Below are 26,395 nucleotides of genomic sequence, written 5' to 3' on the forward strand. Positions count from 1 at the left end.
TAATATTGATGCTTTTAGCTCTGCATGATTTTTAAATTAGCTGTTGTGTTAATGGGTTAAGTTTGTTTTATCTTTGTTTGTTCTCTTGTATTCTCCACTTGGAGAACAATTTGTTACAGGAAATTATAAATAAGTGAATGCTTTGACCAAGTGTGAAAAATGGCAGCTAGAGACAATGAGAAGAGAAGGCTGTATTGCTCGAAGATACAATCTTTCCTTTGGAAATGGGGTGGGCAGGGACTTACAACTTGATTCAAAATTATTTGCAAAGGGTACAAACATAGTTTCAATTGGCATTTGACTCCCATGCATATTAATATTAAAACACATTGAAATCTTAAATGAAATATTATCAGTCATTATGGATATGTGAGTGTGAGTGAAAAGGGAACATCCTTCGTTCTCTTATATTTAAAAGAAGGCTGCTTTGTCTTTTTTATATATAATTTTTTATTTTTTAAACCAACAAAACAAAATAAAACATAACACACATACACACACAGTGTATACTCCTCCCTTTTTTTAACAGGAATTTCGTAATGGTAATCTTCTATTATTTACATTTCCCCCCTTATTCTTCTTTAGCATATTTATCCTTATTGTCCCGTTGTTTTTATTATACACACATTTTCCACTTTTGACCTTTCCACATTTATTCTCCTCTATTATTTCTAGTCTCCAACCAGTCATACCACTTGTTCCACATTAGATAATACTCTGTGTCTTCCTTTTCTTTTATCTCTTTTGTTAATTTGTCCATCTCAGCACAGTCCAGGATTTTTCTTATCACTTCTTCCTCTGATGGTATATTCTCATTTTTCCATTTGTCTTGATCAGAAAGGAAGACTGAACCATATCACAGGGACATGTCTGCAAAAATACACATACAAACAACATGCAATAGAGATTGGCATACTTTCCGGGAAGCTGATATTTAAATTAAAATCTTTTTAAAGATAAGTTGTGTTTCAGTTTTTTCCATACTTTCCATTTTTCAAATGTACCTTGAAAGTGGACTGTTTTTGACATAACAACTTCCATTTTCAGTGTCAAATGGCTTATCTAAACATTCCCCCCCCCCCAACAAACTCTGCAAGTTAACCCAGGACAGCTGAGAAGAGCATAGGAAGCTCGCTTCCTGGTATTCAGGATGCTGCTTATAAGCACTATCTGCTTATAGAGCTCAAAACATTGTTAGAGACCCCACACACCCACTTTACGGTATGTTTCTGTTGCTCCCCTCTGGGAGGAGGTTTCGAAGTATTTCTAGCAGGACTACCTGATTCCGTAATAGCTTTGTTCCCTATGCCAGTGTTTCCCAAACTTGACAATTTTAAGGCATGAGGACTTCAACTCCCAGAATTCCACAGCCAGCGTTGCTGGCTGTGGAATTCTGGGAGTTGAAGTCCACATGCCTTAAAATTGTCAAGTTTGGGAAACACTGCCCTATGCCATCTGTCTTGTAAACTCACAACATTCGTTTTTCTTGCCATGCACATGTATGCACGACCCAAACTAGACTGCTGTTTCTCTGTGTCATATAACATATGTGGGTATATGTATAATTCTGTATTTATTTATTTTTGTCATATTTATGTAGTGTACATCGGAGGTGGTGATCCTTGAGAGCTATATATAATGAAATTTCATTTTAATGTATGCCGATTAGTATACATTCAAAGTGACAATAAAGTTATTATTCTTTTCTGTTCTATTCCCCCCAACAAACTCTGCAAGCTAACCCCGGCCTTTAATGAGAAATTTTAATTTTCCAGGTTTCAAGTATCAAAAATGCTATGTTTAACTGAAAAAATGTAGCATTAAATAATCAACACTCCCAATCTGTGATATCATAGAAATAGAGCCATATATATCACATTCAGTGCCAGAATTATATATGAATGAGTGAGTCATTTAAGAATTCAGTAAAGATGTACTCAAAATTATTAATACTCAGCTGACAATTGTTTTACTAACTAATGAACAAATGCTTACTATTATATTCAATATATTGAACTTTGAAGAAGGATGTATGTATGTTTAAGTGCTATTATATTCATTGTGGAGAAGCTGAAAACAATGTTGGGTACAGAATACTTTTTGACAACATTAGATGAAATGATTAGCTCAGTAAATAAACTTTGTTCTTAGCCTCATTCCTGTCTCTTCCTTCAGTTTACAGTATCATCAAAGCTGTATTTATGGACAGTTCTCATGAGAGCTTTGACCTTGAGTGTTAATTGCCAGGGTAGTGTTTAAAGTCTTGGATCTGGTTCAATATAGTCATTAAGATCTTGGATTGGGAAAATCCTGATTAAAGTCAGCATTTGACCATGGAGGTTACTTGTTGCTTTGGCCAAGTTACTGTCTTTATATCTAGATTTTTTTTACAGCTTTCTTCACAGCTTTCTTCATTAATAGCATGAGGATTAATTTTAGTGGAGACGCCTCTGTATGTTGTTTTAAGCTCTCAAGAGAAAATGTAGGATATGAATGTAGTTACTGTCAGTCAATCAATCTATCAGACTAATTAAGATTCAGGACAGAGAAAAAATTGTTTCTTGATACAGAAAATAGTTATCTTAGAATTGATGCCAAAAGAGATGATGGTGGCCTCTAACTTAGATGGACTTAATTTAGCTATTAGTAGCTATTGTTTATGAAAGCTACATATAATTGCAATATCAGAGGTAATTTTCTTCACTTAGACATTTACTTTGGTCACTGTGGCAACAGGGTACTGAATTAGATCAACTTAAGACTCATCCAGTCTGTTTACTACTCAAGGACATAATATGTTTATTTGTTCCTTTTTGTCCAGATGGAAGATGTCATAGCTCGTATGCAAGATGAGAAAAATGGGATTCCTATTCGTACAGTCAAAAGCTTTCTCTCCAAGATTCCCAGTGTTTTCTCTGGTAAGATTCAAAATACATCTTGTGTTTCATTCAGTACTGGAAAAAATACATGTGAACAATGATAAAATAGAAAATTAGTACAGACAAGACTCAAAATAATTACTACAAGTCTGTATAATTTATAATAAGGTTTAATTTGGATTAGTAGTTTATATTGTAAGTTCCATGCTGTGTTAGCACATTATTTTGGATACTATGCTTCCCCTTGCCCCCAGCAATTTCTTCTTTGGATGAAGATCTGGAGCTTCTCAAGAAGCCATGTGTTCCTGGAAGATTAATATTGACAAGTGTCTCTTCCTTAGAAAATAGAAAAATAAAAATAAATAAAAAAGACAAGATTACAAAGAAGCAACTTCTGATCTTTTTGACAATGGATTTAAATGCATTTAGATTTCACCTTCTTTCTCTAAAGTTACATCATAATTCTTTCTTCTATTAGCTATTGTTTCTAACTATCAAACCTATAAATCACAAGCTCATTTTTTCTTTATCTTTTCAGCAAAAGGTCCATAAGGATCCAGTCCAGTCACTTTTGTTTTGCGCAACTCATTTTTATTTCCATTTCTCTTATTGTTTGCAGTATTTCCACTTTGTGAACACTAATAAGCAAATTCTTAGTTATCTAAAACATCCAGATTTTTTGATTCCTGCTGAAATAAATTGTTTGTCAAATTTTTGCAATTCAAATATTTTGTATCTTTTTCATAATCTGAATTTCTGGCAAACAGACTACCGGTACGTCTTGTTTTAATTTGATTGGCAAATATCTCTTGAGGAAAACATTCTTGGATATCTCCTCAAGATGTGGACTGTTCCCTACTTATTCCAAGAAAGAAGCTGAGTCCTGCCTGTTGTAGAGAGTGCTGATATGAAAAAAAAAAAGTAAGCTTAGCTGGTTACCAGGTGCAGAAATGCCAGTTTATGGAGAAGAGCAGGATTTCTTAAACATCTACTTATTAATGAAGACTGCTTCACCAGGTTCCCTTTAATGACCTGTAATTGAGCTCTGGGGGGATGGGATTTTCAAATCTCAGGCTTAAAGTTGCCATATCCGAGGGGCTGATGATCAGAAGCAATGAACTTTCCTCACCTTCATGTAGTTACAACATAAATATAGAGAAGAATATTTATAGCTCACGGTTGAAATGAGAAGTCCTTGGTGCTCTCTGAGTTTGGTTGATTTCTTGCAGATGTTTCATTACCCAAACTATGTTGCATTATTAGTACATTGATGATATTATTTAGTTTGGGTAATGAAATATCTGCAAGAAAACAGTCAAGATCAGAGAACACCAAGGACTCCTCACAACATAAATATGTCCTGCCTATTTAGCTATGTCAATATAACAGTGCCTCAATCTGATGTCAGCTCTTACCTAAAGTGACAGACTCGTATCATCCCTAGTTGTACTAATATTAAAATATCACTATTATTGCTTCATGGTGTGACCTTTCTTCTGCTTATCAGATGTGACCGAGACTGCTTTTGAACATAGGTTTAACACTGTTTGGAATAGCATTCACCCTGTGTCCAATACTACTCCAACTAATAGCTAATAACAAGAATTCATCCTGGGTCCAAGAATACTCTTGGTTCCTGACTTTTATTGATTTACTTTTTAATGTAGCTTAGCTGTGTCTTGCACAGAACAGTAGGAGTGAGAGGTGTGCAGAGTTTCTCTGCAAGGTGTTGAGTAAGAAATGAAAAGGACTGGAACATTCTAGAGCAGAGGTATCAAACTCGCAATGTCACGTGACGTGTCGCAACGTATTATGACTATTTTTGCCATTGCTGGCAATGGGGTGGGCGTGGTTTTGCTATGATGCATCCGGCCCGTGGGCTGGCAGTTTGATACCCCCTATTCTAGAGGTTTTTTACTTGGGAACACTGGGATGTGATGCAGAAAATGTTACATAATGGTGGAGAAAATCTAGAAATGACTCTGAGTGAGCTCAATATAAAGACTACATTGTGGTAAGAAGAGAAATGAAGTAGCTCTACTATATTTTTCTTACTGCATTGGCAGATTGTTGGCCAGGGACCTTCTTTAGGGTCCCTAATTCCCTGATTTGTCAATAAAGACACTAAGATATAGCCAAGTTTTGACATTCATGAAGTTCAGTGATGTGCAAGAGCCAACTGTTAAATTTTCTGGAATTTTGTGAGCCAATTGACAGAAGAGTGCTTCAGTGCCTAGCAGGTCAATCAACTGTTCTGTGGCCAGATAGAGAACTAGAGGAAGAGCTTTGTATAAACCTGATATGTTTTCTGTAGCCAGAACTTTATTACATGATAGTTTGTGCAGAGTAATGATTTTTATAGAAAAACAAGAATGAAGTTATTGGTGGATTGGGTTTGATGAATGAGCCTTTATTATTTATTATACATCTAAACCAGAGTCCATTTTTTCAAGAATACAGGAAAAGCCAAGCACTTGGGAAAGGGGTGTATTTCAGGCTTGGCCATAGTCATACTTAACGATATGTACGTGTGTGCATGCACACACATACAAACACAGTTTGTCAATGGGAAGTTTCATGGCATGTATTGCACACACTTGATTGTAACCCTAATAGCTGCCTTTGGGCAGCCTTATTATGCAAAGTGATTATTATAATGGGAGCTGGAATGTAAGCAATTGGTATGTGTTTCCTGAACTTTTGTTGGCCTGGAAAAATTTCTATTTCAGTTGAATCAGAACTGAAATGAAATGCAAATGTTACCTTGTTTTTGGCTAGTGATGATATTAAACAACTGAATGGTTTTCAATATTCTGTGCCTCTGTTTTGAACTGTTTTATCTTTGCCCCCCAAAAAATCAGTAGCAAATCTGAAAATATAAAGTATCTAGTGAGTTGGTATAATTGGAGCCCAGAGGCTCCCTGATAGGGATCTGCCATTCATATTTGTCATCATTTGACAGAATCAGATATAATCACATTGCAGATTAGATGTGTTCTTGTCTGACACTGATTGAAAATGAGTATCAGTAATAAGGAAAGCATTTATATCATGGGTGTCAAACTCGCCACGTCACGTGACATGTCATGACGTAGCATGACTTTTTTGCATTGCCAAAGCTGGGGTGGGCGCGGCCTCCATATGATGCAAACGGCCCGCAGGCTGGCAGATTGACATCCCTGATTTACATTCTCAAAGGTGGTGATTACAGAGAGAATTTTCTAAACTAATTATAAGGTAAGAAAGTCAGATGTGTTAATTATAAAAATAGTGTAGAAGGGTGCACAATTTTTGAATGTTTAAAATGCGATAAAGAGTAGTTGTATAAACATGTTTCCAGAGACTAACCTTTTTATTTCTTCCTGTTTGCTTGAGTTTTCATAGCTGGACCTAAATGTTGAAGAATTAATCAAAGGCTTAGGAGGAAAGAGACAACCTTTATAACATGGCTGACTTGTCAGATGTTTCTGCATGATCTATTTTGTTAAATAAAGTTATATATCCTGATTTATTTTATCCCAATTTTTTAATGAGGTGAATTTTAGTGAATGATTTTTAAAGATGATAAAGGATCAAGAAATTTAATGGGATCTTTTTTTCAGATTAATGGTTTGAAGATGGAAAAGTCTACATTTGAATTAAATCATTCAGACAACTTCAGTATGGATTAAACTATCTACAATGAAGTCACATCTTTGGTTAATTCAGATTGCAATATATAATAGCTTTGAATATAACTTCTGGGAATTATATTGTGAAATCTATTGGTGGTAATCAGAAGGCTACCTGCCTTGTTTTACCTTAACATTTTCTCTACCCTTTTTTGTGTTTTGTCAACACTTAACCTACTGTTCTGCAGGTTTGTTGACCTTGATTCCTACAATCTTCCGAACAATTTGGTCTTTGGGAAAAGCTTCTCTAAGCACATGCTGGAAGTTATCCAGACTCCCTCTTTTGCTGCCAATACAATTCAAGGATAAGAAAACCTCACATTGTCAAATAGGCTCTATAACTTCAGACTAGGATTCTAGTCAAGCATCTCGCCACCTCTGTGGGTGAACTTGGAACAGAGTCAAATGCTGAAACCAGTCAGGTTGCAAACATCTCAATGCTGTATTCCTCCAGTCTTTTTTTTTTTAAAGTCATTTCATGATGGATGCATTTTTAATAGAAGCCCACAAGTTGGAATGTATTGGCTTTCTTGAAATGTTAAGAGTAGTATTGTTAAGAAGCTAGATTTAACAACAAATTAATTTTCTGCTAGACCAGTGGTTCTCAACCTTTCTAATGCCATGACCCCATAATACAGTTCCCCATGTTGTGGTGACCCCCAACCACTTATACACCACCGGGTGCCAGGGGCGTGGCCAAAGAAAAGGGGAAAAAAATGGCGGACAGCCTTGTTTGGTGACCCCCGTGAAATGGTCGTTCGACCCCAAATGGGGTCCCGACCCACAGGTTGAGAACCACTGTGCTAGACCATTTGCAATAATGGAGAATGCTATGCTATTACAGACTCTAAAAGACTGGCTTTTATTGAACTCATTCCCATAAAAAGTCTTATATTGGTTACACACTGTTGCCTGCTTAGCAACATTTATTAAGGTGATCAGCATAAATTTTCAGATTTTTCTTTCATCAATATTTTCCAACTTACCTTATATTTTATTCAGATAAGTGACACACAACTGACTAAACTGATTTTATTTGCTTGAATAAAAAATGTGATCGCAGCCTTTCATTGTTTTTCTTATTTTTCCCTTTTTCAAATAAAGACTTTTAATATTATTTTTGGTTTTGAAATTAACTTTCTTATTTAAAATTTCTTCCAGGTAAGGAATTTATAATTTCTTCCATTTAAGAACGGAAAAGATTTGAGGTTGTCCTTTATGTTTTGGTGGGGTGAAGACAATTTTGTTCTCTTCTTTTCTAAGCTTTAGTTTTTTGCTTTTAAGTTATTCAAGAGTTGGGATTAAGGGAGGATTCTTACTAAAATATTCAGCTCATGAAATGGGACAGGCTAAAGAAGTCCAGCATGGATCTGCTAGGGGTGGCAATTTCTCAGTTAACTTTTGAGAAAGTTTTGTTTTAAAAAAAAAGATATCTACCACCTGTGGAAACCATTGCTCTACTCACTTCCAAATTTTTCCCTGCCTTTATTATTTTTTATAAATAACTCACGGTAGCGAACATACCTGATTATCCCCCTTCCTCCTCCTATTTTCCTCACAAGAACAAACTATGAGGTGAGTTGGGCTGAGAGAGTGTGACTGTTTCCCCAAATCACCTAAGGAAAGGCTTATAGTTTTAATTATATAAAATCACTTAAAACACATCACATTTAAAAATAGTTTAATGCATAAAATTCTTCTCACATGCCTATTAATAGATGTAACTTCTGTTGTTCTGAGATGGATAGTTGTTAAACTGACAAATATTTTGGGATTCTGATTTCAGTCATAGTGTTTGGCATTTTGACTAAGCTTATTTGTGTGTGTGTGTGGGAGCCCTGTTGCTTGAATCGCATAGAACAGCAGGAAGACAATAGCTAAACTATTAGCGATTCTTGATATATGGTTAAAGAATTTGGTAAGGTTTCAGATTTCTAGTAAAGTGTCAATATAATCCAGTAGATGGTGATGGATTTGATTCTGATGTAGCCTTTAGCTTCTTATATATTGGAATTGCGAACTCCGTCCATCATGCAATGCTGCTGGGAAAAAAACAGATGTCAGAAAATGCGTACTGACATTTTTACAGTAATACTTATGGAAAACATATGTTGCACGCTTTACCCTAGTGAGGTGTAGTTCAGATCTTGTAAAGGCATATAGTATGTGTAATTCATGCAGATCTGTGATCTTTCAATTGTTGTTCAAGAGTGATTTTTTTTCACATATGAATTGTTCTGATTTAAAGATTGTATCCAAGACTGTTTTATTTAGATAAGGTAGCCTTACTTTTCATTTCTTACAGCTGTTTTCATTCAATAATTAGTTCTATCTCTACATTTTACGTATGTGTGTGTGTGTGCATGTGCCTCTCTCTGTGCATATTGTGTACATGCTGCCTTTTTTTCTGAAAACCCAAAGTGGCATACCTAAAGTCACCTTCATTTTATCAGATTGAGATATTTCAAAATTACCTAATGAATTATGTAGCTGATTGGAGACTTGAACATGGATCTTATTAACCTCAATGTAAGATTCTGACCTACTTCTATTCCAATCAGGGATGATAAATTTGAATCATCATTTGAACTTGATGAATATGTATTTTAACTGTTTCCCACTAAAACTTGCTTAAAAATTATGTTGTTCTACAACGGTTACTTCAAGATCAGAGTGGCACTGTGTTAACTGAATCCTATTAAGCCATTTTTGTACTATGGTTTATTGAACTGTTCACAGTTTGGCTAATCCAAAACTAAACAAATTCTCATTATAATTTAGTATGATGAAACTAATGTCTTGGTTGGTTAAAGTCCCTCTCCCCATATTTTAATAAGGTCATTTGTGATATCAGATTTATGACATTTTTATACATCACATTTATTGTAATAAGACAACACTACACTTACAATGCATTCAGAAAGTATTCAGACCCTCTTCACTTTTGTCAGTTTTGCTTTGCTGTAGCCTGATTCTACAATTGTTGAAATTCATTTTTTTCCTCATTAATCTACTCTCTCATAATGACAAAGTGAAAACAGAATTTTAGAAATGTCTGTAAATTTATTAAAAAGAAAAAAAAACTGAAATATCACATTGGCATAAGTATTCAGACCCTTCACTCTGTACAATTACAGCCTCGAGTCTTTTGGGGTATGATGTGACAAACTTTGGTTTGGGGGATTTCTGCCATTCTTTCTTGCAAATCATCTTAAGCTCAGTCAGGACTATTGGTGGGCAGCCATTTTCAGGTCCCTCCAGAGATGTTCAATAGAGTTCAAGTCAGGGCTCTGGCTGAGCCACTCAAGGACATTCACAGAGTTGTCCCTAAGCCACTCCTGTGTTTGTCTTGCCTGTGGGCTTAGGATCATTGTCATGTTGGAAAGTGAACTTTTGGCCCTGTCTGAGGTCCTGAGCACTGTGGAACAGGTTTTCATAGAAGATATCCCTGTACTTTGCTCCATTCAGCTTTCCCTCAACCCTAACCAGTCTCCCAGTCCCTGCTGCTGAAAAACACCCCCACAGCATGGTGCTGCCACTACCATGCTTCTCTGTTGGGATGGTATTGGGCAAGTGATGAATGGTGCCTCGTTTCCTCTAAACATAATGTTTATAACTGAGGCCAAACAGTTCAATCTTGGTTTCATTAGACCAGAGAATCTTGTTCCTCACAGTCTGAGAGTCCTTCAGGTGTTTTTTTTTTTTTTTTAAAAAAAAAAAAACTCCAAGTGGGCTTTCATGTGTTTTGTATTGAGGAGAGACTTCTGTCTAGCCACTTTGCAATAAAGCCCAGATCAGTGCAGGGCTGCAGTGATGATTGTCCTTCTGGAACTCGGTCCCATTTCCACACAGGATTTCTAGAGCTCAGTCAGAGTGACCATCGGGTTCTTGGTCACCTCTTTTACTAAGGCCCTTCTTCCCAGATTGCTCTGCTCTTGGAAGAGTTCTGGTTTTGCCAAACTTCTTCCATTTGAGAATTATGGAGGCCATTGTGCTCTAAGGAACCTACAGTGCAGCAGAAATTTTATTGTAGCCTTCCTCAGATCTGTATTTTGCAATAATCCTATCTCTGAATTCTGCAGGGGTTCCTTTGACCTCATGGCTTTTACTCTGCTACAATATGCATTGTCAGTTGTGAGACCTTCTATAGAGAGGTATGTGCCAATCCAAATCATGTCCAATCAATTTAATATACCAAAGGTAATCAAGGTGTAGAAACATGTCAGCAATGATCAAGAGAAATGGGAGGCACCAGGGCTAAATTTCAAGTGTTGTTGCAAAGGGTCTGAATACTTATGCCAATGTGATATTTCAGTTTTTTTCTTTTTAACAAAGTTACAGACATTTCTAAAATTCTGTTTCACTTCGTTATTATGGGGTATTGAGTATAGATTAATGAACAAAAATGAATTTTAACAACTGTATAATCAGGCTACAGCGTAACAAAATTGACAAAAGTGAAGGGGGTCTGAATGCACTGTATATAATAAAATATTTCAACTTATGACATACAGCACATTGGGGGACAAGTAATGCTATGACTCTTTAACATATTTAGGTCCTAAGTAAGCCACCAGAGTCTCTTGGATATTGAAATTGGCAACCTATACGTTTAATATATAAATTAAAAGTTGCCAACTGTGTCTCTACATTATTTGTTATCTTATCTGCTACAGGACCTTGTTCACTTGTTGTATCTTTTTGCACAAACTAGTTTTGCAACCAATATATTTCTCCACTTTCTGTTGTTGTCTTTCTGTGTTGTGCTAAGCCATGCTTCATTTTGACCATGATTTCTTAATTAAGTTACATTGATTATATGTTAAGCCTTTCAACTGAAAAGCACAATCAGGGAAACAAGTTTCACACGGACATTGTTTAATGGGGTTTAATGCCAAAAATTAGTAGAGAAAATTGAGAACTAAGATAAGGATCCTCCAGTACTCCAGTTATTAATATGGAATTTCTTTGAAGCTTTTGAAATTTCTTTTTCACAGGATTTCTCCAAGATAGGCTACGGATCCATTTCTTTGACAAGCCAGTAAAAACCTTTCTGTAAAGGAATTTAGGACTGACCTTGGGGAAGGCATAAAAGAGGAAAGAGCTGCTAAGGAAGGACTTGGACTGGAAATCACAAGTCCTGAGATTGAAGCAAGTGTAGAAAGAAGCTTAACATAATTCCATCTTGATTTTGTTTGGTATAGGATGGGGTAGAGATAAACTTGGGTAAGTTTGAAGATTATACTACCATATTCTACAACTATAGAATAGCATTTTTGGATTTCCTGCAGTGCCTGTTTCTTGACTTAACCTAATTAGAAGGACTGAAGTTTTCCCTTCAATGATTTCTGGTATCTAAAGTTACTTTTCCTCTCTTGATCTCAAAATAGTACTTCAACATATAGTTGCCAAATTACATTAAGTCAAAATGAACCTCTGGATTCAGTCCTTGACCCATCACTCTTTAACAAATTATGATGACATAGAGAAAATACCTATGACATTTGCAGATGACATGCATCTCCATTCATACTCTCTCTACTTGAGGGTCTGTTTCCCTGCATCAGGGGTAGGGAACAATGGCCCTTTTGTGACTTTTGGACTTCAGTTCCCAGAATTCCTGAGCCAGCCATGGTGGCTCAGGAATTCTGGGAGTTGAAGTCCACAAGTTATAAAGGGGTCATTGTTTCCCATCTCTGCCCAAAGTGAAGAGCTCCTGCTACACTGCAAGTATTATTTCTTGAACAGAAACTCTCTATCCTTCTCTGCCCTCCCAAAAATCTGGATGGAGAAAAAAAACCCAGGACATTACTTTTCCCTAGGAATACACTTTAAAATATGGCTCCAGCTTTCCGCTTTTCACCAGTATAACCAGCCCCAAGTAGTTTTGGAAAAATTGATACTAGATTATAAACATAACATTGGAGTTTGCAAGATAAGAAGGATTTTTATTTTTATAATGGCAATCAGGGAAGGATTGCGGAGAATAATTTAATGGCAACTAACTGCATGAATCTAAGATCTGAATTGCATTTTAAAGCACTGTTAAATACTGTCTGGGCTACTTCTCAAATCATTTCTTTCCTTTTGTGGCCATTTCCAAAATAATCTGTTTTAATTCCTGGCTTGGCTTTTGCTTCCTTTGTAATGCATTTCTTTGAATGCAGACTTGTACATCACTCAAGGTGAATTCAGCATTCCCCAAAATTAATCAGAGTTGTTACTATTCTTGGAATATTCATTTGATCCTTCCTCAATCATTTAAATGGATTTTATTCATTTCAAATCTAGCGCTTTGTAATGTGAAATCCTTTGAACCAACAGCAATGAAAGACAGATAATTGGAGTAGATGTAGAATTATTGACAATTGAACAAGCAGCATTCATAAAAACACAACCAATGAATCATTTTCTGCCAACTACTACTTTTATCTAGGTTTTCTAGGTGTTTTTTTTTAAAAAAAGACTTTGGACTTGAATTCTTAGGCCCAACAACTTGACATCCCTTCCAACTGTGTGTATTGTATTAAATATTTTCTCCAGACCTTTGTTTCCTGCAGGCCTTTACCTAAGTCTCACTGAGTATAAATAAACCTTCAAATTTCTTCTGCTACTAAATCCCACCCTGTTCTCAACCTTTCTAATGCCATGACCCCATAATACAGTTCCCCATGTTGTGGTGACCCCCAACCACGTATACATCACCGGGTGCCAGGGGCGTGGCCAAAGAAAAGGGGGAAAAAATGGCGGACAGCCTTGTTTGGCGATCCCCGTGAAATGGTCGTTCGACCCCAAATGGGGTCCCGACCCACAGGTTGAGAACCACTGTGCTAGAGATTACAATCACTTTCTTTCAAGTAGTTTTTTTTTTTAGTTGCAGCAAATCATGGCTAGTAGATGGCAAAGAGGATTTTAGAAGCTGCTCTGGACTGTTATTGGCTCAAATCTAATGACAAAGGAATGGAGTGTGTCTACAATGGGCTATTTTTTTCATTGATGGAGAGATTAAGTTTGAGTCACATTTTCTGTCCTTTTCCTGAATGAGAACCTTTAGCTCAGCTTGTTCCCATGGAAATGGGTGCAGTGCTTGCAACATCATGAACAATAAAAAGTCATTTGATTTTTTTCATTTTAATTTTACCTTGAGGGAAAGTGAACCATAAAAATATACGATGATGCAGATATTTGTTTAGGTTCTTGAGGGTTTCTGAGAGAAGAGGGAGGGAGGGAGGGAGGGAGGGAGGAAGGAAGGAAGGAAGGAAGGAAGGAAGGAAGGAAGGAAGGAAGGAAGGAAGGATCGATTCTGCAACTGCAAACCTCCAAGTTTCTGACCTAGTAAGAATACATAAGAAACAAACTAATACCTGCTCTGTGCTTTGAAGAATATCAAAACACAAAGAATTTGTGAGTCAGCCGCAGATATAGAAACACATTCAGTGTTTCTAGGTAAATGGTGTATCTTGCTCTCTCTGCCATCTGCTCCCTATCTCATGATATGTACAAGGCTGAGTCATCCTGTTGATTTTGCAGTTCCCAGTAGTTTCAATCTGGTAAGTGTTTTCCACACATTAAACTACAGGCATGTAGCCCAGTAGTCTATGTGGAATATATCTAGTCACTAAGAGTTGACACTGACTTGATAATACATAAATAATGATCAAATAAATCAATGTGGCGCTGTAAGTTGCTATTTCAGCAACCCAGGTAGGCTTGGTTACCTATGAAGGTAAGTAAATTAGGACAGTAAAGATGCTTTCAGAATACTCTGAAATTTTAAGTACTTGCTATTCAGATAAACTGCTCTTATTCAGAATGATTGTGGAAATGAATAAATGCAAAGAATCTTTCCCAGATGCTTTAGTTATATATTACCTCTTTCAGTTAATATTCCCAGTAATTTAAGGAACATCCAAGTATTTTTTTAAAAAAATACACAAGTTTTTATTTGTACAGGATTGCATCATTTTGCTCTGATGTTCCTTTGGCATTACCTGTACCCTAGTTCTCCTGTCATTTGCCCTGATTTATGTCCTTTATATTTCCTTTCTGCTTCTCAATTCTTCTACACTATTTGAACACGTTTCTTACATTACGTTCCTTCACCTTCTTTCAGAAGTATTAGATTGCAGGCTTCAAGCTTACAGCAAAAAATTGTTTGCAGGATATAATCTGGGTTGATCACCGGGACCAGAGTTTTGTCTTCTGAGCTTTTGAACTCGTGTTGAAGCCCATCCTTAGGGAAGGTCTCTCTAGCCAGGGGCTCCAGCACCAGTCCAAAAGCTTGGAAGAGTCTCCTCCCGTTGACCAACCCAGATTGGATTCTGCAACATTATCCTGGGATATGTATATTCGCCTTCATTCATGAAAAAAATATTTCATGATATTCCTTCCTACACGAGGTAACTCATACTGTTGGGGCTCTGTTGCTTCTGTCCACCCAGCCTCTAGAACTGGGGATCCTATTGCTTCATCCCCAGATGGCAGAGAGCATTTATTTCAGAGGTTTCCCATAGGGTCCACCTGAAGCATCCCGAAGAAGCCCCAAGAATTCACCCAAACGGTCCTGTGCAGAAAAGCATGTGGGCTTGCTGCTCATCAGCCCTTTCCCCTATGAGAGCATGTAAAATTAGCTTCAGAGGAAACACAGCCCATGAAGCTGAAGAAACCTGTCAAAGCAAGCAAGCAAAAAATCAGCCTCGTTTCCAGATTTAGCCAGGGATTAGACCATATAATTAGAGGTGTATGTGTTAAGTGTTTCAATATTCTAGCTAACATTTCAAGCCACTTTTTCTTGAAACTATTACAAGGTGTTGCCACTTTAGATTGCTCTCGTAGCAATGCAGAAGTTACAAGATCTGCATTAATAGCCAGTCCAACTGCTGGAAAGAATGAGACTACTACTTCAGGCAAGGACAAGGGCAGCTGCATATTGGAAGAGATTATGAACTGTAGCTCATTGATTCGCAGCTGCTCCCAAACATTAGTAAGCAAAGGTAGATACTTGCAAAAGCATTGGGGAGATAGGCTGATGGGTGACAGACAGGCAGTGAGACGTCAGCAAGTGAGCAAAAGAGATTAGAAAAAAGCAGATGGAAGCTGAGATCATGAGAAGTCACAAGCGATGGAGGCAGGCCAGTGTGCTAAAAAGCTGAAGAGAGCTGGCAGCCCCCATAAGCCTGCTTAGATGTTATGAGACAGTATCTACCTATAAATGGTAGATACTGTCCCATAACAAGAACTGTATAGAAGTAACGTTTTCCCAAAACTAGCCACTCTAGGATATCTGTTTGGGAATGGGACAACTTGCCACAGCCAACTCGCGGTGGCCAACTCACCATGGCCAACTTGCCATGGGACAACTCACCACAGCCAGCTTGCCATGGGACAACTCACTATGGAACAATTTAACAATTCTATTTAATTATTTAAAATAAATAAAAAATATTTTAATTTTTGTCAATCACATTTCATTTTGTCCCTCCTTTTGCATCCTTTCTTTAATGATTCTGTTCCACCATTTCTTTCTTATTAGTATAACTTTTGTCCAACAACAAATTGTCCTATGATGAGTTGGCTATGGAAAGTTGTCCCATAGCGAGTTGGCCATGGCGAATTGTCATAGACCCATCTGTTCTGTGACTTTTAGAGACTTTAGAGATTTAGGGCTTCTGACTCAAGTGATCCAGGTTCAAGACCTCTTTCCCTAAAAAAAAACCTGCTGGGTCTCCTTGGACTAGTTGACCAAACTGGGGGGGGGGGTTAATGGCAATGTGCATAGGGGAGGGAACTCTGAGTTCTTCAATAGAGAATTGTAATGAAAATATTATCCCCTTTTTATCATTTAGAAAAGAGAGAGTGAATTGTGTTTTTTATGACTTATGCTTCTGAAACTGCTCTGTTTCTCCTCCTCTCCCATTCTGTTTTCAGAACAGTGCTTCACTTTGTTATGTTGCTCCCTGGTTTGTGTTTTCTGTTCTGTTCCCCCAGTACTTAATATTACCCACTAGTCCTCATTCATTGCCTTTTCATGTGTAAACCAAGAAGGTCTGCGGGGGTGTGTGTGGGGAGGAAAGCTGGTTATTTAGAACTCAGAATTCAGTCAAAACATCAGTAGAATGACATGTTAATAGAATAACCTGCATTTAGCTAAGACAGTTTGTCAGTTTGTGACTTACCAAGGTGAAGTCATTGTGTAAACTCTTGGTAGGCCACCATAGATAAAAAGTGTGCTGCGCCTGGATCTTCTGGTCACAAACTAGTTTCTCTCGTTTTCCAAATGTCTGTTTTGCATTGCTTGTTTATAGGGTTCATCAGGTTCCACCATCAAGTAAGCACTTCAGGGGGGAAAAAGCTCCTTTTAAATGTACAGTAGCTTTACTCTCAAAGAATCACATCTGATGAATCTATACTGAGATTTAAAGTGAAGGACACTGAAATATTGGCATTTTAACTAGGCAGCTACATATTGAGATGCAACAAACAGTATGGTAACAATACTGACCAACAAAATGATAAAAAGCAAAACTTTATTGCTACAATAAAAGCTGTTGAATGTTTTATAAATGGCATCTAGATCCTAAAAAATTATCTTGTATGTATTCTAATTTATAACCCAAATGTTGGAGATGTGGTAATATGGATGCGACATATTTTCACATTTGGTGGAATTGTAAAAAGGTAAAGGCTTTTTGGATTATGATTTGGTGGAACATTCAAAAGATCTTTAAAAGGAAGATAAAGTTTACTCCTCAATTATTCTTATTGGGTATTTTTGTGGACTTAAATGACAAAGAAACTATTTTAATGTTGAATTTATTAACTGCTGCAAGGTTACTAGTAGGCTCATATTGGAAGAAAGATTCATTGCCTACTTTAGAAGAATGGATATTTAAAGTTTCTAATTTTGCAGAAATGGCAAAAATTTCTGCTTATTTGAAGGATCATACACAAGAAAGATATATTATTGTATGGAGAAGATGGATAGATTATATTCAGAAAAAGTATGGCACTACAAAGTTTCATTTATTTTATGAGTAAATTTTATAGCAAATGTTGTAGAAGATTTGTTTATGATGATGTAATTTAAGGGGAGTTAAGGGCTAAGTATGATTTTTTTTCTTTCCTTTTCTTTTTTTTCTTTTTTTATTGTATATATTTTTATTAATAACCCTGTACTCTGCTCTGGGAAGTGAGGGGGGGAGGGTCGAGGGTGGGTGGGTGGGTGAATGGGTGGGTAAGGATAATATAGATAAGGTAGTTTATGAGAGAGGTGCTGCTTGGGCATTTCCCCTATGCTGCATTCCTGTGTTTGAGAGGGATGAGAGGGGAGGAAGGTGCAGGGAGGAAGTAGGATGGTAAGAGGAGAAGGGGAGGGGAAGAGAGTTGGAGGGGAGGAGAGAAAGAGGAGGGAAGTAGGGAAGGTATTAGAGAGGGTGGACGCAGCCTGGGGGGAATGGGCAAGTGGCACCAATGGTTATGAATTTATCTTATCTTGTAAATTGTATTATGTTGAATAAATGGAAAATAAAAACTTTTTATTAAAAAAAAAAGCTGTTGAATGACCACATAGCCTAACTATTAGATTTCCTAATGCTGCTTGCTGAATAAAATTGTGCCTGGAATTTCAGACAAGTATTTTAAGATATACAGTAAATCTCTTAATGACAGTTAATTGCTAACATGGTCAATCTTGACATCACTGTGCAATCAGGATCTTGGAAAAAGGAGGAGTTTTCATATAAATCTAACCCCTTTTCAGTGTAATGGACAAAGATAGCCATGAGCAGAGACCAGTTATTTGACTTCCATGTTCTTCAATGTGCCAGCAATATTCTTTAAATTAAAACAACATTGCCATGAATGGAAGAATAATTCAAGATGCAGAAGAAAACAAAATGTTCTGGAAATAGAATGTATGACTTTTTGTTTGTGCTTTGTCCTTGATATAATAAAACGACCTCCACTATGTACTTGGTAAGAAAATGGTTTGAGAAATAATTTAGTATGATAATTTGGTGATCAAGGATAAAGGAAAAATAAGGTGTTGAAAAGCCAAACACTATTGGTTTCAGTTGGGTTCTAGACAAAACACCCAGAACTAATATAAACTTTGAGAAATTATATATATCATTCTATATATTTAGTAAGAAAACTAAGGAACGTCTACCGTTTGTCTCCTGCTAATCATGGATAAAGGAGAAGAAGTTTGCTATTCTTGCAAATGTCAGTGCTGCCCCATCTCTTCTCATGTCGTCAATTTGTCCTTTAAAGATCTGGTCTTGAATTTAAGATTGTGGGGATGGGGAATGGAAAATCAAATCATATCTCTTAACCTTTGTTGTCAAACAAGCCTTTAGCTGGCAGCCTTGAATATTGTGCAGCAAAACCTAGAAAATATGGAATATGACTTATACAACAAATCTTCATTAGAAAAGAAAAATGTCACATATAAATGAAAAAGCGAGCCATAAATTGCCATATGAAATTAACTCTATACCGCTTCCCCTTGCTACTCTCCAGACCAGAAAAATCCTGTCCTTATTCTTATCTAATTTCCCATTACTTGCAATGAATTTGTAAAACCTGAATGCATATGAATTGCAAAACAGTTGAAATGCAGGCATAACTTATTTCAGTCTGATAGTTTCAAAACTGACACTCTGGGCAAGCTGATAAGTGCAGAGATAACATTTTTTTAAAAACATACACCATATTTTCCGGTGTATAAGATGACTTTCTAACCATGAAAATCTTCTCAAAAGTCGGGGGTCATCTTATACACCCAGTCGTCTTATACGCCGGAAAATACGGTACATAATCTTTTATTTATTTTCTTAATGTAGCTGCAACCAGTATTATTTTTTTACTGGTTATAATTTACTATTATTGTAGGAATTAGTTGCAATGGTATGTAACTAAACCTTTTTTTAATACTTTGTGTTACATAAAAGAGGTTGGACTTTCATTGGATTACCAATAGATATATTTCAGAAATAGCATTTAGTGCAGTCATTTTTCATACGCTGTCTGGCAATTTATGGTATTTATTTGGAAGGATTTATGCTTCATGTGGCTTGTGGCTCCATCTAGTTTTATTTCTGGAATGAATAATAGACAGATATAATTCTCTGTTACTTGGAAGGCAACTCATTTGGAAGAGGTTTAAGTAATCATTCTGGATGAAAGGAAAAGAAGGATCAATGGGAAGATCTCATTCTGGCAGTCAGGTATATGTGATTTGTCCTCTGCTCAGTCCTTTCCTAAGCTCTGACATAAAATCCTTTAGTGGTAGCTATAAATATAGAGGAGCTTCAGTAGATTATACGTTGAAAAAGAAAAGACTTCACCTACAAACCTAATCCTGGTGACAGACATATCTATCTTTTCTTCACAACTAAATGGAAGCTGCCTTTGCTTACTTCTTTGTTATTTTTTCAACTTCTCATTCTACAGGAAAAATAAATTTTTAAAGGATAAATGAAGAAAAAGAAGAAAAAAGGGATAAATAGGAGAAATTACAAGTGTTGTTGTTTTTTTTTAAAAAAAACCTCACATTCCATTGGCTGTAATTGCTTCACTGAAAGATTCAGGAGAATCAAATGATAAAAAAATATAAGATTTTAGAATGAGAACAATTCCACAGGAATAGCTGTATGGGCCTCTTTATATATATATTTAAATCTTCCAGGTATGTTTGAGACTGAATGATACATTACAACACAAACTTTTGTAGACCAGAGGTCAGGTTATTAAATAGTGTGATTATGTGCCTAATTATTTTATATATTGCCCTAAATTAGAAACCATTGGCTTAGATCACAAAGAATACTAAGCTAAAAAACATGGTTTATAAATCAAAAGGGTTGGATTCATACAACAAACATGCCAAAACATAGTCAGCTACTGGGTAATGCTTTATTTACAAGTTGTTGGCTACTGCATTGGGTAAATCCACCATTTGTAATACATAGACTATGGTTTAATGTAATCTATGAAGTCAATCAGTGTGTATCTACTGAAGAGCTAAATTAGATGTTATATTTGTCACAAATCTAGTTTACCCCTCTTTAAATGATTAAAAACATAATGTGAAATCCTCAATCAATCAAAACCAAGATGGACAGCAAAGACCAATCTCAGTTACAAATCTAGTTAGATAAGAGATACAGCACTAGTTTGGGATAGCAAGACTCCCTTCCCCCATTTTCTTATAGTTCTTTGAAGACATATAGAAAACAGCTCTATAAATGTACTTTATTGATTTTGTTATGTGTAATAAAATATTTAAAAAATATTTCTCTGAGCCAGAGTGTGGAGGCAATTCCCCTGATTAGCCCATTTTTAGAAGAAATGCTAAGAAATGCTTGAATTGGTATTTGATGGAAACATGAGTAATGAGCAAACAAACAAAGTAGTAAGATTGTTATTTTAATTAAAGCATCATATCCCAGGAGAGACAAACTCAGCTTCTGCCAGAACATTTCAATCTATATCTTGTCTAATGAAATATATCTTCTATACTGGTCATCATAGGTCTTTTGGAAGAAGGCATTTGAGATCTCCAGAATCTAATTCTAGGACTGTGGTGGCGAACCTATGGCACCCATACCACAGATGGCACGCAGAGCCCTCTCTGTGGGCACGCGGGCCATCGCCCCAGTCCTAGACTTTCAGCTGGGTTTTATAAAACCTTTTTGCTTTAGGTGTCCACTACCGTGTGCAAAAAAAAAAAACGTTCAATCAATCAATTTCAACTTCTCACGGGGAAAAAAAGATCTCACAAAGTTGGAATTGATTGATTGAACATTTTAGTCCCACACAGCCTGCCGTTACCACCAGAGCCACGCCCACCCAATGGGCCATGCCCATCCAATGGGCCACGCCCACCCGGCACCTGATGATACATAAGTGGGTTTTGGGTTGCAGTTTGGGCACTCGGTGTCTCAAAGGTTCGCCATCACTGTTCTAGGACATTAGCCTTCAAACTTTTTGAGCATGATCATGGTGTAGCAAATTATTTTTAGTAACAGAAAGTCCTGAATGCCCTATGAAAAGAAATAGTCATATAAAAGTGAGATAAATCTTGTCTTGGTGAGAAGATTATACCATCATAAACAAATTCAATTTGTGTTTCAGTTGACAAACCCTCAGTCTCTCTCCATTTGCAGAGCAATGCTGGAGCAGATAACACTATCTGCTCCATTTTACTAAGCCAATAAGAACTGAATTGCATCCATTAATTTGGAGGATAGCCAGGGAGTTGTAGAAAGGCGTTCCAGGATTTCAATGAAGGCTTCTATTTTATATTTTATATATAACATAGAATAAATCAGACCATGCCAAATTATCAAAGTGTTTATGATTATTAAAAGCCAACAAAGAAACAGAGAATGGTACTGCAGGGATGAATTATATTTAATTCCTGCCTAATTTAATCCATGCTGTAACAACCTGGCACGCAGTCATATTGGGCAGAAGATACGTAGTCATCTCCATAGAAGTTAATTTTGTGGAAAAGGATAAGGTCATTGTCATGTCCTCCTATAACCATGCAATTTGGAAATATAAGCTTGGAGCTTCTCCAGATTTGGGTATAAACACTTACTAAGTTACCACAAACTATTTTCCAGAGCACCTGAAGGCAAGATAAGAAACAATGGATGGAAACTAATTGAGTAAAGATCCATCCTATAACTAAGGAGAAATTTCCTGATAGTGAGAACAATCAACCAGTGGAACAACTTGCCTTCAGAAATTGTGGGTGCTCCATCATTGGAGGCTTTTAAGAAGAGACAGGACAACGACTTGTCAGAAATGGTCTCCTGCATAAGCTTGGGATAGACTAGAAGACCTCCAAGCTCCCTTCCAACTCTGTTATTCTATTAGTATCTCCTTCCTGTATCATATATAGAAGAAAGCTTTAAAATAAGGTATTAAGATATACTGCAGTACCCAGTAATAACCAAAAGGATAATCTATTATGGGAGATTTACATACTCCTTTAGAACAATTATTTATTTTTTGGAATAATATGAGTGATTTCTTGATCAGTGATTGGGCTAATATTAAGAACTGCTTAATGCAATTTGAAAAGGAATGTCAGTAATGCAAAAAGGAACTCTAGATTTTGGACTGTAAGCAATATATAGGTATCAAGATTTTAAATATCTCCATATGCATGGGTAGAAAGATTCTCCCTTTTTTTCCTTAACAGAAATGATACAAATTTATGTATTTATGGTGTAAGAACAGCAATAGAAAACCACTTCTAAGCTGTTGCCAAAGAATTGCAGAATGATGCCCATGGAATCACCTAGAGTTAAACTTGTCTCAAAGAAATATTTTCTTTTCCATTATGGATTCAGTGTGTGTGTGTGTGTGTGTGTGTGTGTGTGTGTGTGAGAGAGAGAGAGAGAGAGAGAGAGAGAGAGAGAGAGAGAATGTAAATAATAGATATGGTCAAATTATCCTTAAATGAAAAAGAACGGTTTTCCATGTAAATGTTAAGAAATACCAAATGACCATTTACATTAGTAAACATTGCCTAATTAAATAACTATCTCAGTTGTGATTAGAGTAACACTTTTTCATTCAATCTAATTCAGCAGTTGAAGCAACTTGCATTTATCTTTAGCTGTTTCAGTTTTAAAATAGTGTTTTTTCTCTCTTCTGATATAATTTTTCTGGCTGATAGGAACTAGGATACATGATCAATTATGCTGTTATTGATACAGTCTTGGATAAAACATTTCTAGCTCCTACTGGTCACTTTAGGATAGATTATTATGGACTTGATCTTCTTCAGCAGTTGCTAGGTTAGGGTCAGAGTTTGGCCATTTTAGTTTGGCTGAAGGACAGATGGACACTTGGTTTCTACAGAGGCATCTTCTCACATAACACCTGACCGATGCTTTCCAAAATGCTTGCCAGGTTCGATGTGAGTATCTTATAAACAAGTGCTCTTTTGAAAGAGTGCATCAAGAAAGAATTAGCCTTCTGCAGCCATCGGGAATGACAACTGGATTCTGCCAGCTGAATGTCACTCATACTGTCACATTGAGCGCATTACGACAAAATGTGTATTCCACTGAGTGCATTACAGGAAAAAAAAAACTACCAACAAGGGCTTTATGTTTTTATTACTTTGAGAGAGTGATGTTTTACCTAGTACATTCTGGCACCATGGCTATCCACAGGCTACTTCGGGATGCTCTTAGCTAGAAGGACAGAACTAGATTTGCTACCAACATTACCATTTTTTTTTCGCCAGCATAAGTTAAGAATGCAGCCCAATCCTCCAGTTTCATCCTCTTTTGCCCCTGTCAGCAGACCTGTTTGGGGTTTACTGTTGTGCTCAGAAGTAGCCCAACTATGGACACTGATAAGGTGACCAATCGTCCTCCTTTAGGGAGGACAGTCCTTCTTTTATAAGTTCTGTCCTCTCTCAAAAAGTATCCTCCTACATGTCCTCCTTTTCGATATTTGAAGACTAATCTGTAAATCTCCGTATTCGATCAATGCCGATCCGATCCATCGCTTGTGGTGTGACGTATTTGTATTTGACATAATGATTCATCAAGGCTTGGTACAATGCGGCGAGAGGCAATTATGAGACGCATGTGCTCTGCACAAGAAGAGTGCACTGTGCAAGAGGCTTTGTTTACTTCTTACCGAAACACGACACGTCACACATGCACGCATTAGACTCACTTCTTTCTCAGTGAATATTCATTCATATACAAGTGAGCACAATAATTCACGTTTTATTAATTCATAATCTATTTAATAATTTCCAAATATTCATTCAATGGAAAAGTACTCATTTAAATAATAATTAATAGGCATGTAAGCATAATTACAATATAAAATGTTATTGTTATAAATGTTTTTATTATGCATTTATCATATTATAGTGTATTCTGTATTATTGCTGCAATGAATAAAATGTTTCTTTTATTTATGATATTTTTCTTCAATTTATGTGTGTCCTCCTCATTGTAAAAAAGTTGGTCACCTTAACACTGAGCACCTTTGCATTTGCAACTCATGAGCAACTGCACAGGTAGACAAACACTTAGTTTCAAGCACTCCCACCTGATCTTGCTTGCATCTCATTGAATGCTAAGAAAAGTTATTGTTAATTGCTTTTGTATCAACTGACAGTACTTAATAGGAGAAAAAACAAAGTTGGGGGAATCCACCAATTGCTTTCCTTAATTTGTCCTGTATTTAAAAAATATGGACAATTCCTATCACTAGCTTCATTACTGTGGCCAAATAGGGATCAGCAATCCAGGTAGAAAATTTAATTACAATGCATTTTTCTGCTGGTTCAAGGACTAGTAGATAGCTATGCCCTCTGTTTAGTGGGAAATGATATATCTAAAACCATTTAGAGTCAAGATTGTTTCATTTCTTTCCTGACCTGTTCCTGAAATGTAGAGGGGTATGAAAAGGACAGACAGCTGTTTTGCTGGCTTTTCTCAATTAATGAAAATCAAATAGTTGTGTAAAAATGTGTTAAAAATAGGAAAGTAATGACAGAACAAAAGGTTTGAGTCAGCTAGGCTGTTTTTGCCTTGCTACTAATAAAAAATTAACAGGGTAAAAACATCGATGATTTTGATGAGGTAGAACAAAAATAAACAGAAAATATATTAGCAACATGGGGGAAATGAATATTAGTGATTAGAATTAGAAGCAAAGAAATCTTCCAGTGGATATTTATTTAGCAATATTTACTCAACAACACCTACTGACTTGATTCACATAGTATGTTAAAGCAGAATGTGCTTTGCTTACTTGTGGTTTAGTGTGTTGTGTGATGCATATCATGATGGTTTATAAAGTAAGGACTGTGGTCAGCATACCTTAACATAACTCAAACAAAAATAAAGCCTGGCTACTGCGATAAGTGAATATTGTTACTGAATTGATTTATACATCATGTTAAGCTGTTGTTTACTTACTCATAACTGAATAAACAAAACCAAGCCCAAAATATTGTGCCTGAGGGCAATATATGAACCTTCCATAGTGTCCAGTGGTACTGGTTTCAATTCTGAATGCATAAGATTTTTCTCTCTTACTAATAGAATAGAATTAAAAATAATTGAATAGATAGATCTTAATTATATTTCCAGAGAGTAACTTGTCAGTTTCCATTATGTATTTATTCTATTAACCTTTTAATTTCCACTGGTAATGTAACTGGCATACTATGTACTTAAATGCAATTTTTATAACTGTGGTTGAATATCTGTTTATGTATGATGGGATAGTTGCATGTGCCTTAACCCCACATTTCAAAACCTGTTCTTTCTTTACTACAAAAAGCTTATCTAAGAGAAGAAGCTATCGGATATAATCTGTGTGGATATTTCCCTCGGTTCTTATGTTCCTTTTTGGTTTTTTGGCTTCACTGTGGTTAAAAGGGAATTATTTTGTGCTTTTGAGCAACCTTGGGGCTTTGTTGCGTAGTTTGAATAACTGCCCAGTGCTCAAGGGATCCATCTTCATTTATTCTAAGCAGATTTCTGGCATGTCCGGTATCTGATTTTTCAGAGGTGTTGCTTGTATGACATACTGGTCCAGAGATTAGCCAATCATATTTTAATCTGAAATGTTGCATGGTCCCAATCTTTTATTTACTTTATGATGTTGTATGATCCTAGGAAATTGAGTTACTTGAGTAAACAATGACTGTAAGTCTTACCTCAGACTGGCAGACTTAGTTACCAAGCCTAGTTGAAGGTTTTACTTTGGGCACATGAAGCTTTGAACAACGGGCAATCTTTTTTTTTTTTTTTTAAATTTTTATTCATTAATACAATTAAAACAACAATG

At 36.3% G+C, this 26,395-nt stretch overlaps 1 protein-coding gene across 4 annotated transcripts in view; it reads left to right on the forward strand.

Annotated features, from left to right (window-relative positions):
- Positions 1 to 26,395, forward strand: part of RGS7 (regulator of G protein signaling 7) — a 174,413-nt gene that overhangs the window by 78,990 nt on the left and 69,028 nt on the right. For all 4 annotated transcript variants that reach the window (XM_039349117.1, XM_039349114.1, XM_039349116.1 and 1 more), the window contains one exon: positions 2,822 to 2,918. In XM_039349117.1, the coding sequence (XP_039205051.1) occupies positions 2,822 to 2,918 (97 nt within the window). The remainder of the gene's footprint in view (positions 1 to 2,821; positions 2,919 to 26,395) is intronic.

The sequence above is a fragment of the Crotalus tigris genome, unplaced genomic scaffold (assembly GCF_016545835.1).
Source record: "Crotalus tigris isolate CLP2741 ecotype Arizona unplaced genomic scaffold, ASM1654583v1 scf7180000018226.349013, whole genome shotgun sequence".
Lineage (NCBI taxonomy): Eukaryota > Metazoa > Chordata > Lepidosauria > Squamata > Viperidae > Crotalus > Crotalus tigris.